Source organism: Primulina huaijiensis, chromosome 6 (assembly GCF_012295235.1).
Source record: "Primulina huaijiensis isolate GDHJ02 chromosome 6, ASM1229523v2, whole genome shotgun sequence".
Taxonomy (NCBI): Eukaryota; Viridiplantae; Streptophyta; class Magnoliopsida; order Lamiales; family Gesneriaceae; genus Primulina; species Primulina huaijiensis.
The window spans coordinates 18,175,832-18,189,520 of NC_133311.1; the positions used below are offsets into that span (position 1 = coordinate 18,175,832).

General features: G+C 34.2%; 2 protein-coding genes and 1 pseudogene across 5 annotated transcripts; 2 read left to right on the forward strand and 1 right to left on the reverse strand.

Moving 5' to 3' along the window:
- The first annotated feature begins 207 nt into the window (after window positions 1-207).
- Window positions 208-3,270, forward strand: LOC140978880 (floral homeotic protein GLOBOSA-like). 4 transcript variants are annotated; one of them, XM_073444120.1, is made up of 7 exons: window positions 208-462; window positions 601-667; window positions 1,345-1,406; window positions 2,050-2,149; window positions 2,394-2,423; window positions 2,550-2,594; window positions 2,952-3,270. In XM_073444120.1, the coding sequence occupies exons 1-7, from the start codon at window positions 275-277 to the stop codon at window positions 3,132-3,134; spliced, it is 675 nt and encodes a 224-aa protein (XP_073300221.1). In that variant the 5' UTR covers window positions 208-274; the 3' UTR covers window positions 3,135-3,270. The 4 variants fall into 4 exon arrangements, with proteins under 4 accessions (XP_073300221.1, XP_073300222.1, XP_073300223.1 ...); XM_073444121.1 differs by having other exon boundaries at window positions 2,964-3,270; XM_073444122.1 differs by lacking the exon at window positions 2,394-2,423.
- Window positions 3,271-7,243: 3,973 nt separating this feature from the next.
- On the forward strand, window positions 7,244-10,834 carry LOC140977975 (probable folate-biopterin transporter 6). The gene is made up of 4 exons (XM_073442675.1): window positions 7,244-7,991; window positions 8,023-8,127; window positions 9,122-9,292; window positions 10,047-10,834. The coding sequence occupies exons 1-4, from the start codon at window positions 7,299-7,301 to the stop codon at window positions 10,638-10,640; spliced, it is 1,563 nt and encodes a 520-aa protein (XP_073298776.1). The 5' UTR covers window positions 7,244-7,298; the 3' UTR covers window positions 10,641-10,834.
- A 330-nt stretch (window positions 10,835-11,164) lies between these two features.
- LOC140977976 (uncharacterized) lies at window positions 11,165-13,396 on the reverse strand (annotated as a pseudogene).
- Between the last annotated feature and the right edge of the window lie 293 nt (window positions 13,397-13,689).

A 13,689-nucleotide genomic window follows, 5' to 3' on the forward strand; every position in this document is an offset into this window, starting at 1 on the left:
TTACTACAAAGAATGGCTAAAAGATTTAAAGCAACATATTTCGACAGTTGTCTTGGCTAAGTCATTCACCTATAAAAGAACCATTTTTGCACAGGTTTCGGAAAGTTCCTTGTCTCTCAATCCAACAATGGAAAATGCCATCGAATTACCATGTATACCCCTCCCCCACCCCACTTCCTTCCCCACCCTCATCACCCCTTCAAGATCTCATTTTTCTTCTTCAAGGGTTTTCTGCAAACAAAAGCAAAGGTCTAAAAAACTTGTTACTGTAGAAATGGGTAGAGGCAAGATTGAGATCAAGAGGATCGAAAACTCAAGCAACAGACAGGTCACTTACTCAAAAAGAAGAAATGGGATCATTAAGAAAGCTAAGGAGATCAGTGTTCTCTGTGATTCTCAAGTTTCTGTTATCATCTTCTCCACTTCTGGGAAGATGCATGAGTTTTGCAGCCCTTCCATTACGTAATAACTACTGAAAAAGAAAAGATTTAATTTTGTTTCTTCCCATATAAACTGTTTATTGTTGATATTCTTTGTATGCATAACTAGGTTTATTTTTGGTTGCTGATATTTCAGTAATATCTTGATCTGTTTCTGAAGGTTATCAGACATTTTGGAGCAGTACCACAAGCTTTCTGGGAAGAGGCTGTGGGATGCTAAACATGAGGTACTTATTCTTTGTGTATTATCTGTGTGTGAGTTTATCACATAACCCTAGTGGTATTCAAGATTTCTCCAAGTTTTCACTTTGTTTTTTGGTGCAACTTTAATTAGTTGAAAACAAAGACATGAGTTTTTGCTGAAATTATGTAAGAATATTCAAATGAAGAATTTTGTGAAAGATCTATATTTAGTCTTATGTATGAAGTTAGTTTTCTATCTCTGGATCTAAGTCTAACCTTGTCCCCTCCACCTTTTTACATCATTCCCAAGTGATTTAGTACTTTAACCATGATAAGAACACCAAAGAAACCGCATGAGATGTTACATCTATGAACAGATCTGGTAAAGAAATTGCTTTCTCTCTCTTCCCTTTGTTTGCAAAATTTATGAAAGAAACCTATGAATATATATCTTTTCAGTATGTTTTCTCATTCAACAGGCCTTGAATTGATGTACTTAAATAGATCCAGATGGGAAATATTAATTCTACAAAAGAGTTTGTGATGAACTCCTTTTTTTACCTGTTGGTGCTAATATAAAAAACGGCTTTATCGGGACTTATTTTACCAACAAATTATATTTTTATCATATTTATTACAGTATTTGGCATTTCTGTTGCTTGATTGATTGATTTGATGAACTCCTTTGAATTGCTTGCGATAATTTTGACCAAAAATCCAGCATCTGGACAATGAAATCAACAGAATCAAGAAAGAGAATGACAACATGCAGATTGAGCTAAGGTCTATGAACTGAACCCTTTCTTGTTTTTCTATCGGGGTTGACTCTTTGGTCACTCCTACTGGTTTGCTCCCTAGTAGGCCCCCGACAACTTGGGGCACACCCAAAATCTTTCTATTTGCGTGTGACCTTTAAAATCGCCCCACTGCTTTGCTCCCAATGTTAATTTTTCTCAAAATTCATGTTTCAACATATTTATAAACATGATAAATAATATGCGAAAGCGGATCGAGCATTATCTCCGACCATCGAATAATTTGTAAGTTTTCTGTTTTCCTCTTCTTGAAGCCTTCTAATCACTCCAACAATCTCTGTAGATGGTGTATTTTGTTTTTATGAGGTGTGTGCTTAAAAACCTCAATCACCGGTATTTATAGGCCTCTTATACCATCAATTAGTGATTGCAGGAGACTTATTGTCAAAAGAAGAGGGGCATGTGAGTTCCAATTTTCTAAAGTTGAGGCAGTGCATGTACCGTTTTTTCAAAATTGTAGGCTATGGCCGTCGCCATTTCCTACACATTTATTCTTCATCTCATATGAATTGATATGTGCCACTTTTTCTTGCACCCTAGTTATATACCCTTAGAAAACCCTCTTTCTGTATGATTTTTATGTCTTATATCTCTTGTTCTCTACAATTTAGGCATCTGAAAGGAGATGACATTACTACTTTGAACTACAAAGAACTAATGGTCTTAGAGGAAGCTCTAACAAACGGGATATCAGCTCTCAAAACCAAACAGGTCCCTTCTTTCTCATGGTTGACGTGTTTTTGCAGGGAACAATGTTGGGTAAACCGGCCACTCATTATTGTATATGGTAGATTTCATAAAAAAAAAGATAAACAAGCCAGGTTCCGGGATCGATAACAGATCGAGGCCCTTCGATAATTCTTGTCAGAAATCTTTTCGTTAGAACTTGCTAAATCATTATATATTTACTATCTTATAACCATACAATCTCATGCAAAACTTGATTTTTTTACAGATGGAACTTGTGAGAATGATGAGGAAACATGTATGACCAAATACATACATCCATGTGATTTTTAAGCATACTATATATACGCATATGCAAGTCAATAATATTGCATGAACTTGTTAGATACTTATATATACGCATGTTGGCTGAACATTGTTGCAGAATGAGATGATAGAGGAAGAGAATCAGAACCTCCAATTCAAGTTGGTATGTTCATTCCCTCTATATATATCTATTCACAGATAAACTGGTACCATGAGTTCAACCATCCATGTCTTCAAACATATCCAACATGTGAATAAACTCAAAGAACCACTCAGATCAATCTCAAAGTGAGAGACAGGGACGAGTTTATAAGCACATGGACTGCAAAACAAGAGGCTGAATGCAGTTGCTCGTTGCAAGCATTTTCCTTTCGAGTTAAAAAGCAATTTATCTTTGCCTCGTTTCTCCCATCAAACAAAAAGTTAAAGCTATCTAATTAATATTAATTTTTTGTAAAATTATAAGTTTCGCCCTTAAATACATTAATTAAATCACTTCTATATATCAACTAAATTTCAGCGTCAGCTGCAGCTGGATCCGATGGATACAGGTGGTAATCATGTAATGGAAAGCCATGGCCAGGGAATGTATGATCATCAAGCCGGTGTTGCAAACTATGAAGCTTGCCACAGCCAGATGCCGCCCCCGCCCTTCGCCTTTAGATTGCAGCCAATGCAGCCTAATCTACAAGACCATTTCTGAAAATCCTACATGCTTAATCTCTGCTATTAATTGGTCGTTGAATGTTTTGTGTTCCAGAACAACCTTGTATTAGAAACTGCTCCGACTTGATACACTTGTGCTTCATCAGTTACCATGTTTTTATCTATGTTTCTCTCGACCTGCTAACGTTTTAGAAGCTTGCCTCAAGATATCTTCTTGGCTAAGTGTACGTAATCAATATTCATCATATAATCTATATTAGTGAATAAAAAAAACATGCATCGATCTGAAGTTACGTTTTTTTTATAAATAATTGTTTTAGTAATTTTTAGAGAGTGGGAATTTAAATTTAAATTGATTTAGTGAAATATTAAATTCTTTTTATTAAAATGAATAAATTTACAGTAGAAAATTATTTTTCATTTAAAAAATTTGACACAATGGCTTTCAAAATCGACACTTCGTATTCCTTCGGTTTTAATTATGCTTGAGATTGTTTTCAAAAGTGTGTATTTGGAATTTCCAGTTTATATTTTATGAAGTGTTCTGTCTCAATAAATAGGAATAATTATAAAATATTTTTAATTTCCTATACTATTTTATTCATGTATCCAAGTCAAAGATTTTACTCTTTAGTAGAAAGATAATAAATCTACTACTTTAAATTAGAAATTTCATAATTTCAAATTTTGCACCATCATTCGAGTACTAATTCAAAAGAATGTGACACCATATATCGTTCTATATATATATATCTATTCACTAATAATAATCTTCCCCAGTCTCTTCATACATCATCAGATCTGAGTCAAATGAACTCTTCTTATCCGCTCTCGCCTCCCCTGTGAGTTTAATTACGCCGAAATCTGGAATCGCTGCATGTCGAGGATCTGATGTTAACGTCATAGCCTTGATCCGGCCGGTGATTTTTACGTTCGGAAAATGATATTCCTCTGGCCTGCCATCAAATTAAAGCATCTAAATCAGGGAAGCTTGGATGCTTTAATATGAACATCATAAACAGAAAAACCAGTCTAAGTTATTATGTATCAGTTACTAATAATGTGCACTTAGTTCCTGTTGAACCGAGTGTTTGCCATCGTACAAAAAGGTATAAATGTTGTCAAAGTTACAACCCAAAACTATTATCCTGTCAAGCAGTTGTCCAAGTGCCATATTTCATAATTTTGATGCATAGTCAGTCACAAATAACAGTAGGATCAATGGTTGCCCTCCATAAGTTATCAATAGGGGGAGTTAAGGTGATAATAGCCTGACATGCCAAAAGAAGTCGAGGTACATGTAACAAACAGCGACAGAATTTGCATCTTGCATATACGGTATTACCTCTGCTCTTTGCTTATTGCATTCTAGAGTTGGTAGACCAGGAAAATGTGAAAATTAGGAAGGATTTATAGGATTGAAGAGTAAATTTCTCATAAATTTAAGCAGAAAGCAACCTCTAGTTTCTTCAACAAACAAAGAGCTGACATTCCCTTTGCAGCTTTCCTGTTGGGTCCAGAGCCTCGCCCATTCAAGAGCACATCTTCAAGCTGTAAAGTAAGTTCTGCATGTATGACATCTCCTTTTGGACTATAATTTTCTTTGACAAAGTAACCAAGAGAGTCGCACAACTCAATTAGCTCACGAGGAGGAAGTTCAAGCTTTTCAGGAGTCACAATTGGCGATAGAAGCGGTTCAACAACTTTCCAAACTTCATCCAAATCCAGTTTAGAATCAATAAGAATAGCCCCCAAACTATGCTTTCAACCAAGTTCCCAACTGCCTAAGACAGAAAATGAAAACACTCAAGAAATTATTAGAACAAATGAGAATAGATTAGATGAAGATCAAAAAGCAAAAGCATGTTCTAATGATCGGAAGGCAGTATTCAGCAGTCAGTAGTCATTAAAAATTTTACATTAAATATACCTCACCTTAGGAGCTATTTTTCCGGTGTTAATGTCATGCTGCTCATACCAGAAACAGACTTGACAATGATGGTATTTGATCTCTAAGACACTCTGAGTGATGCAGAAGGTGCGGATGAAAGTTGTGTCTCACAGCGGCAAAGGCAAAGGTGCGGATAAAAGATAAATAGATTGTTTCCGTCTCTCCCTCAAATGGGCTTTAACCAGATGTATCAGCAAGTGCATCCAAAATAGAATAAATTCTTCCAGTATGGATGGCAACAACTACCATCCCCTTTGAGGTTGTCCACAGAAGCAGATCTGTTGGCCAAGTGAATCACATTGCTATCTAATTTAGTGACAACAGAATCTCTCATATGAGCTGACGAGTTTTAGTCAATGGCTTCAGATTGCAGAAAATTTAACCAAGCATTTTTTTTATCAAAAATTCTACTGCTGAAACACAAGAATCAATCCCTGTCCAGTTAACTCTCTTACATCCCTGACCAACCTTGTCCACTAACTCCAGGGGTAATAGTAAATAATTATTAGACAAATCCCATAATGATTAAAATTAATAAGTATTAGTATTTGAATAATTATTTAAAATTATTGATATAATATATAATGAATATGATCTCCACAGTGAAAATTAATTTCATTTAAAATGTCGTGTTTTTAAAAATCATATATAATACTCATTATTAATGAGGCAAATATGCTTCTTCTTNTTTTTTTTTTTTTTTTTTTTTTTTTTTAAAAAAAAGATGATATATTGAGCTATTTATATTTTTTAGGGGTTTTATGTATTTTAGAGTGTTGGATTTGGTACAATTAGGCCAACAAATAAAAGAAAATTACTTTGTTTTTTCTACCCAAAAAAAGTAAGTAAAATCGATCGCTATATTTGATATTTTTAAACGGTAAAAACTTATCATCGTCCTGTCAAGGGAGATCCAACCTCTTTCTCCAAAGCAAAACTAAATCATTTCCACGATACTACAACAAATATGTATATACTAGTATGTATATCAATGCACACGTTGTATGCTTAAAAAATTGAAATATTTTTTAAAATATGATAAGTTTTATTATTTTTAAATTAATGATTTTTTCGTTTTTATGATTGATAAAATATCTAAAAATTTTGATAAAAATATGATTGAATTTTAAAATACTGATAAAAATTGAATTGAACTATTTTAGGAAAATAAAAAAATGTTAATAAATTTATATTATTATAATTTATATAATTGTGATTTTAAATAAAACTTCACTAAATAAATTAGAAGTTAATTAATACAATATCTCAAAATTTCAAAACAAATCAAGAAACCACGAAAAAAGGTTTTAATGAATAATCAAGTATTTTGCATATAACTGTATATATATATATAATATATAAAAAAAAAACAAATTAATCTTAAAGAAAATCAAATTATCTCTACCATAACCTGCAATTTTTCATATGGGATTTCGATTTATTATGTTTTGGACAAAGCACATATTTAGTTATGAAAAAATTCGAAAAATATTAATTTACCCTTAATTCCCGTCAATTGCAGGTCAATGTACGCTGTAGCTAACTAATTGTTGTATATATATTATCGAAATTAACTAACTAAAAACGAATCATAAGTCGAGTTGGTAAGGCCCTTGCCATCGAGAGCACGTATATGATCTAATTTATGAAATATAAAAATTTAGTTATTCCACCCATAACTGAAAATCAGAATTTCTTCCGTCACAATTTCATCCAACTATCGTATATTAATTATTATTGTTCATTAATTATCGTCCCGAAAAGATATTCTAGTTGATGAATGAGTGAGCATTTGATCAATATTCAGGAGTTCGATTCTCCATATCAACACTTTTTCGGACGAATTTTTCATACAAGGCTTGTCTAATATGGTTTACATGACTAACATGGTTTGCAGTATATTGCGTTCGTCCGGTTGTTTATCCAACGCACATCGAATGATAATGGATGTGGGTTCTTACGTCATCAAAAAAAATCTTCCTAATTATCGTTAAATAGTAAAAACTATATATAATATTTAGTTTAAATATTAAAAATACATAAATTATTTGGAATCATATATATATATGATTTGGATTGACATTCATTTTTTTTCTTTTCTTTTTTTTTTTTTTTGGTGTGAATATTCAGCTCTACACCAAGCTAATTAATTAATTATATAACAACGAGCAAGTACTACACACATTGGTAAACGCTTATTTGCTGTGGAGCTCCAATATTAATTCTTGTATCCACGCTCTGGAGTTTAATATGCAAGATCCAAATCCAAATCATTCCGAGTATATTGATCAATCAGAAAAACCCTTGAACGAAAACGAAGAAGATGAAGAACACGACATGAATAATCTCGCAGAGAAATACACAAACAGAACAATTTATTATCCAATCTTCTCCACCATCCTCGAACCATTTCAATGGCTTCAAATGCTATCTTCCAGGTTGAACCCCACCTTCGTCCTCGGAGTAGTCTTGGTCTACGGCCTCAACCAGGGATTTTCATGGTCATTATTCAAAGTGGTGTCGGATTATTACTGGAAAGACGTCCAGAAGGTACAACCATCGGAATTACAGCTCTTCATAGGTTTATACTACATTCCATGGGTGATGAAGCCTGTCTGGGGTCTGCTGACAGATGTGTTCCCGGTGAAGGGATTCAGGAGACGGCCGTATTTCATCTTGTCAGGTGTTGCCGGAGCACTTTGTGCTCTGAAGGTGGCGTCTGGAGGCGGCGTGACGGTGGCATTGGCTTTGGGTTGCTTGATGGGGATATCCGCCTGTGTGGCCATGGCGGACGTTGTGATCGATGCGTGTATAGCGAGAAATAGCATCGAGATAAGGTCTCTGTCTGCTGATATGCAGAGCCTTTGTGGCTTTTGTTCATCTGCCGGAGCTCTCGTGGGGTATTCAACCAGTGGTTTTTTTGTTCATCGCATTGGACCTCAGGTCAGATATGCGTTCTCATATATTAANATAGGGAGCATTAGGGCTTTTGGCGATTGCACCATTTACATTGATTATTCTTGGCTTTGTGATTTATGAACCAAGAAAGAGTGATGACAGTCATGTTCCAAAGAAAAAGGTTAGATTTTTTTTTACCCATTATTTCTTTTTAGTTATTACCAAATTTCTAGTATATTTTTCAAGCTGTGATCACTTAAAAAATATCTGAATATAAAAAAAATAAAGGCTCGACGTTGAAAGACGAAATAAAGATATATGGACTGATCGATACAGAGTTGTTCACATAAAGTTAGCAAATTTAAAAAGTATTAATTAACAATGTAATTTATATGTTAGAAATTTAATATTTTATTTTAATTAATATTTAAATTGGGAGTTTAGCTATAACTAACGCTGTGGCCCCGGGCAGCTTGCATGCGATGCCAGTCTATTGGGTGAAGCTGCTTTTTGGAGATGTCCTCTCAAGTTTTTAAATATTTGTTAAGTACTGTTATTTAAATTACCGCTAAACCAGTCGTTTTTTATCTATTGATTTTTATTGTAGATATTGATCGAGTTGACTTGTGAAATCGTCTCAAAAAGACATATTCTAATGTTTTTAAACCATGTCATTATCCAAACTTTTAACTATTTTACCGACTAGAATAATCATATTTAAGAGTTGACTAATTATATTTAAATATAAAGTGTAATAAACGCAAGACTTTAGACTCCAACACGTTGAGTGCAAAAATCAACTTAATTTGACCAATAAATCACTACTAAGGTCTAGATTGGTGTAAATGAATAGAATAATGATAGAGATATTTCTTTCTATCTCTAGCTAGCTTCAACGAGCTAGATGCCACCCTCTACAGGTTCTTTCCCTACAATTATGTTCCGTTTCGTCTTCTTTGAACATATAACTAGATGATCACCATTGTATAGATAAATATAAAAATTTACAGACCGATTATTACAGGAGATTCACTTATAAAGAAGTAGAAATTGGGAGTCAAAAAGAAAAGGGATGATTTAAAGATCCATGAATTTTACATTTCCAAATGATGCATTAAATATTGTTGAATATATAATTATTTTTTTTTTTTGTGGTGCGTTTTGGCCCGGTGCAGGCAGCACAGAAAATAAGAGAAGCGGTGAATGATATGTACAGAACACTCAAATTCCCACAAGTGTGGAAGCCTGCACTCTATATGTACATGTCATTAGCTCTGAACATCAGCACTCATGAAGGCCAATTCTATTGGTATACTGATCCACAGGCGGGTCCAGCATTCTCCCAGGTAAATATAAAATTTTTGTCACTGCATGCTAATTCAATCGAAGCCAACTTGTACAGTAATCAGGCCCGGACCTTTTATGAGGCCAAAGAGGTCACCGCCTCAGGGCCCGGTCTTTGAAGAAGCCCAACATATATATTTTGAGTTGATGACCTGTTAAAATAATTTTTTTGGTCCAATATTAAATAAAAAAAGAGTAATCTGATTTTTTTGTTTATAATTGATCAAAGTCGATCTTTTTTTCAAGTTCAATTTGAAAATTTTAAATAATATCAAGAGACTTTGGGACATTTGTTGAGTTTGGAGAAGTTAATGAGTTAGTCTTTAACTAGCTTGATCAAGTTTTGAATAAAACTTCAACAATTTTTAAAGATGTTACAGTGTTTGGCAAAACTGAATGATTTATTCTCAAATACTTATATTACTTATAAATTTGTTAACTATCCTAGTAACATTTGCATGAGTAGAAAGAATCTTATTGAAGTTGAAGTTAATAAACACTTAATTAGCTAATTATGTTGTTAATTGACAAAGAAATTATCCGAAAACTGGATTATACAAATTTAATATATATTTTTTCCTCTAAAATAACTAGACATGTATTATTTATGTAATTATTTCAAATATTTATTTACTTGTTTTTTTATATAATATATTAGTTTTTGTGTATTTATTGTATTTATTATTTGATAACTGAATTTTGACAGTATTTATACGACTGTGACAGTAATGCACTTATATTGATCATTACGTGCAGGAAATTGTGGGCATGATTTATGCAATAGGTGCTTTGGCTTCCATAGTCGGAGTCATAATCTACCACAAGACCCTCAAAGACTACCCTTTCAGACCCGTTCTCTTCTTCGCGCAGCTCCTCTTTGGAATATCCGGGATGCTGGATATCGTCTTCATAAGACGTTGGAACTTGGCTCTCGGTATTCCTGACTACTTCTTTGTTATACTCGAAGAATGCGTCTCCCGAATTGTGAGCCGAATCAGGTGGATGCCCATGATGGTGCTAAGTTCACAACTGTGCCCTTTGGGCATTGAGGGCACATTCTTTGCTCTCTTGATGTGCATCGACAGCCTCGGCGCGCTCACATCGAAATCGGCCGGAGGGATTCTCCTACGTTATTTGCACGTTACTAGGAATGATTTCAAGAATCTTTGGGTGTCTGTTTTAATCAGAAATGTTTTGAGGATTTTGACATTAGGATTGGTTTTCCTAATCCCGAATTCGGACATGTACGAGACTCTGATACCACCTAATGTAGTGGAAAAAACAAAAAATGTGGATCATGAGAGTTTGCAGATGATTCCATTGAATACAAATGAGAAGGAAGAGACATGATCTTCTGTAGTACTTGAGGATGCTATGCTGGAGAGTTTTGTTGATTGCACTACATACATACATCAAAATGGTGATTCCATTGATTTTACTTTTAATTAAATTCGATTTGAAGAATAAACGCTTGATCAATTATTGTCCATTAATTGGGAGTAGACTTCCAGTTTTCAAAATAAACAGGAATTATTTGATAAGAAACCCGGTTGATCAATCCATGGATGATTCCATACTTTATATACCATTGTTTCACTTGTGTGATGGGATGACATGCAACATTTGAAGTATGATATAAAGATGATAAATCAATATATATTGATAAAATAATGATTTATATTTCTAATTCTTTGTGGAACTTGAATAAGACATTGGATGAAATAAATATATATAATCCACTAATTTCTTATTCTTTACATCAAACTTGGCATGCATGCATATTGTTTGGGATTGGGAAGAAGTCTTTTCAAAAGCACGGAGAAGAGGCAATCAGCAAGTTTTGTAATCATTTCAACCGATCTGATGACACCCAGCCTCATAGGCCAACCATCGATTCTCAGTTAGTTTAAAGAATGATGCCGAATGTTTCACACACGCATTATCAAGACATGCGAACTTTCTATTAATTCGCGGGTTACGTGTGGATCGTGCCTAAAAAATTAGTGACATCGGTAACCATGCAAGCGAATCTGTAATGAAATTGACTCGTTTTCAGATGTTTTAACAAATGCATCGATCAATACTAGTCAATCCCCCTCCTCAAAGGCCATCCACTAAATCCATCGAAATTCAACGATGTCCGGAATCATAGTTAGTAAAGAGGAAAACCTCCACCAGAATACTCGACTTCCTGCCAATCAAAACAAACCCTTATAGTTATTTTGGCATAGCAACATAACAATAACAAATCCCAGTAGTAAAAGATTTTAGTACTAGAGATTGCGGTATCTGAAATGAAAAACTTGATTTGTTCTGGAAAAATTGGTTTATTATAGTTCCGATTTTCAAGAGCAAAATTATAAACTTATACGAGCATTTACGAACGTCGAACCTGAACAGGAGGCAAGGATGAAACCCAATCTGATACATGAGTAGGAAGAAGACCCAAACTATTAAGCTGAAATAAATAAAGATGGCTTTTTTTAGATTTTACAAATGTTTCACGATGCTATGTGAGAATACATTGCTTTCATCAAGGGTCAGAGAACAAACCTTCCAGACGCCAAGTCCTAAGCCTACCAAATTAAGAGCGATGAATACTAACTTAATTAGGCACAATCAGGTCCACTTTATTGTCCTTGTAAGGCTCAAAAACTACAAATCCAAAATTGCCAGTCAGCGCAACATAAAACTAATTAAAAAATCACATAGTAGTGAAAACTTCTTCAGGTAACACAATCAGCGTTCAAGCTGAATCAGAGTGTAATCTGAAAATCAAAATGAAAAAGAAAAAAAAAAGAAATAGCAATTGATAATGACACCTTGGCGAGGTTTAAGAACATCTGAACTTAAATAAAGGTAGTATGTAGACAAAAGGCTGACATGCTAAAACACTGAGCTGACAATAAGAACTACCGGGTTACACACAGATTGCAGGCTTGCAGCAGAAGAGATCATAATGACCATGAAAGAGCAAAAAAAAAAAAAAAGCAGATTTAACGCCTCGTCCATATAGGCTAAAACATGCACGATGAGCCGAGAATCAAAAGACACCTCTTCTACTTATAGTTCAATTAGATAAGCGGACATCAAATAGTGATTAAGAACCAGAGCAACTTCTCAACAAAATATATACGAGGAACCATGTCACGACTCAAAACTGACAATTGAAAACATCACAAATGACTTCATCAAATACACAAGCACAAACAGCAAGGGGACGAAGTGTGAATCAATGAAGAGTCTGGATTTAGAATAATCTCACCTTTCCCAACACCTCGGAGTGCATTAATGGGCTGGAAAAGAGCTGAAAATGTTATACCGATGCTAAACAGATGAACCGTGCTTCCAGCCATCCGCATCATGAAAGCCATCATGAACAAGTTCTTTAAAGGTGCTTGTGCAGCCTCCCATGCTTTCTGTTCACATCAACCAGTTAACAAAGAATTGTTGAGATTAAACCAAAAAAGATTCAAAATTACGCAACCCTCTTCCTCAATTAACATCAACCACAGAAGTATTGGAAGAAGAAATATCTTGGTTCCGAGGAATATGACCGGATTCAAATGAAAAAATCCTCAACTTTTTTACGTAAATTTTCCAAACGTAGATAGACAAATCCCTCAATCACAACCACAATTAACCTAGAACCAACTGTTCTACACGCGAATTACACTAATATGGAGGAAAAAATGAACCTGAGCTTTCCAATTTTCTTCAGCTTCCTTCTTCTGCTTACTCACCGCCGCCGAATCGTCCTACCCAAAACAGCTAAGATCCAATTGAATAAAGAGTCAAAATCTACAGAAACCAAATCCGGTGAATCGAAACACACGTGTTCCTGTGATGCGCGATTGAAGCCCAATGGATCAGGAATATCGCGTGACGAATTGGAAGCTGAATTATCCGTGAACTCAACGGCCCATCTGTGGCCCGATCCCATTACACCTTTGCCTTTGTCCATTGTCACACAATTGGTGAAAATAATCAAAATATGAAAGAATATCAAGAATCTCACGCACTCAGCGTGTGAAACTCATATATGTACATGAAACTCGTTGTACCTTTTACTTTTATCTTTATTTGCGAATTCTTTTTCCGTTGCTAATGATTTGAATTTCTGCTATGCTAATTTATTTATTTTTTTAATCGAATTCATTAATCATTTTTTACGTTATTCCAAATTATATTATAATATAAAATAATGTTGTGAAAAAGTAAAAATTTACGGTAAAAAGTAAAAATTAAACTCTCAAAATTATCACACTACACACTTTATAATATTTTTCTCTCAACTCAATTGTGATTTTCTTCACAAATGAGATATCTATTTATAGAAAATCTTTACAAATAATCCAAAAATAAAATCACCATTACCTACATCATCACACACTAATTT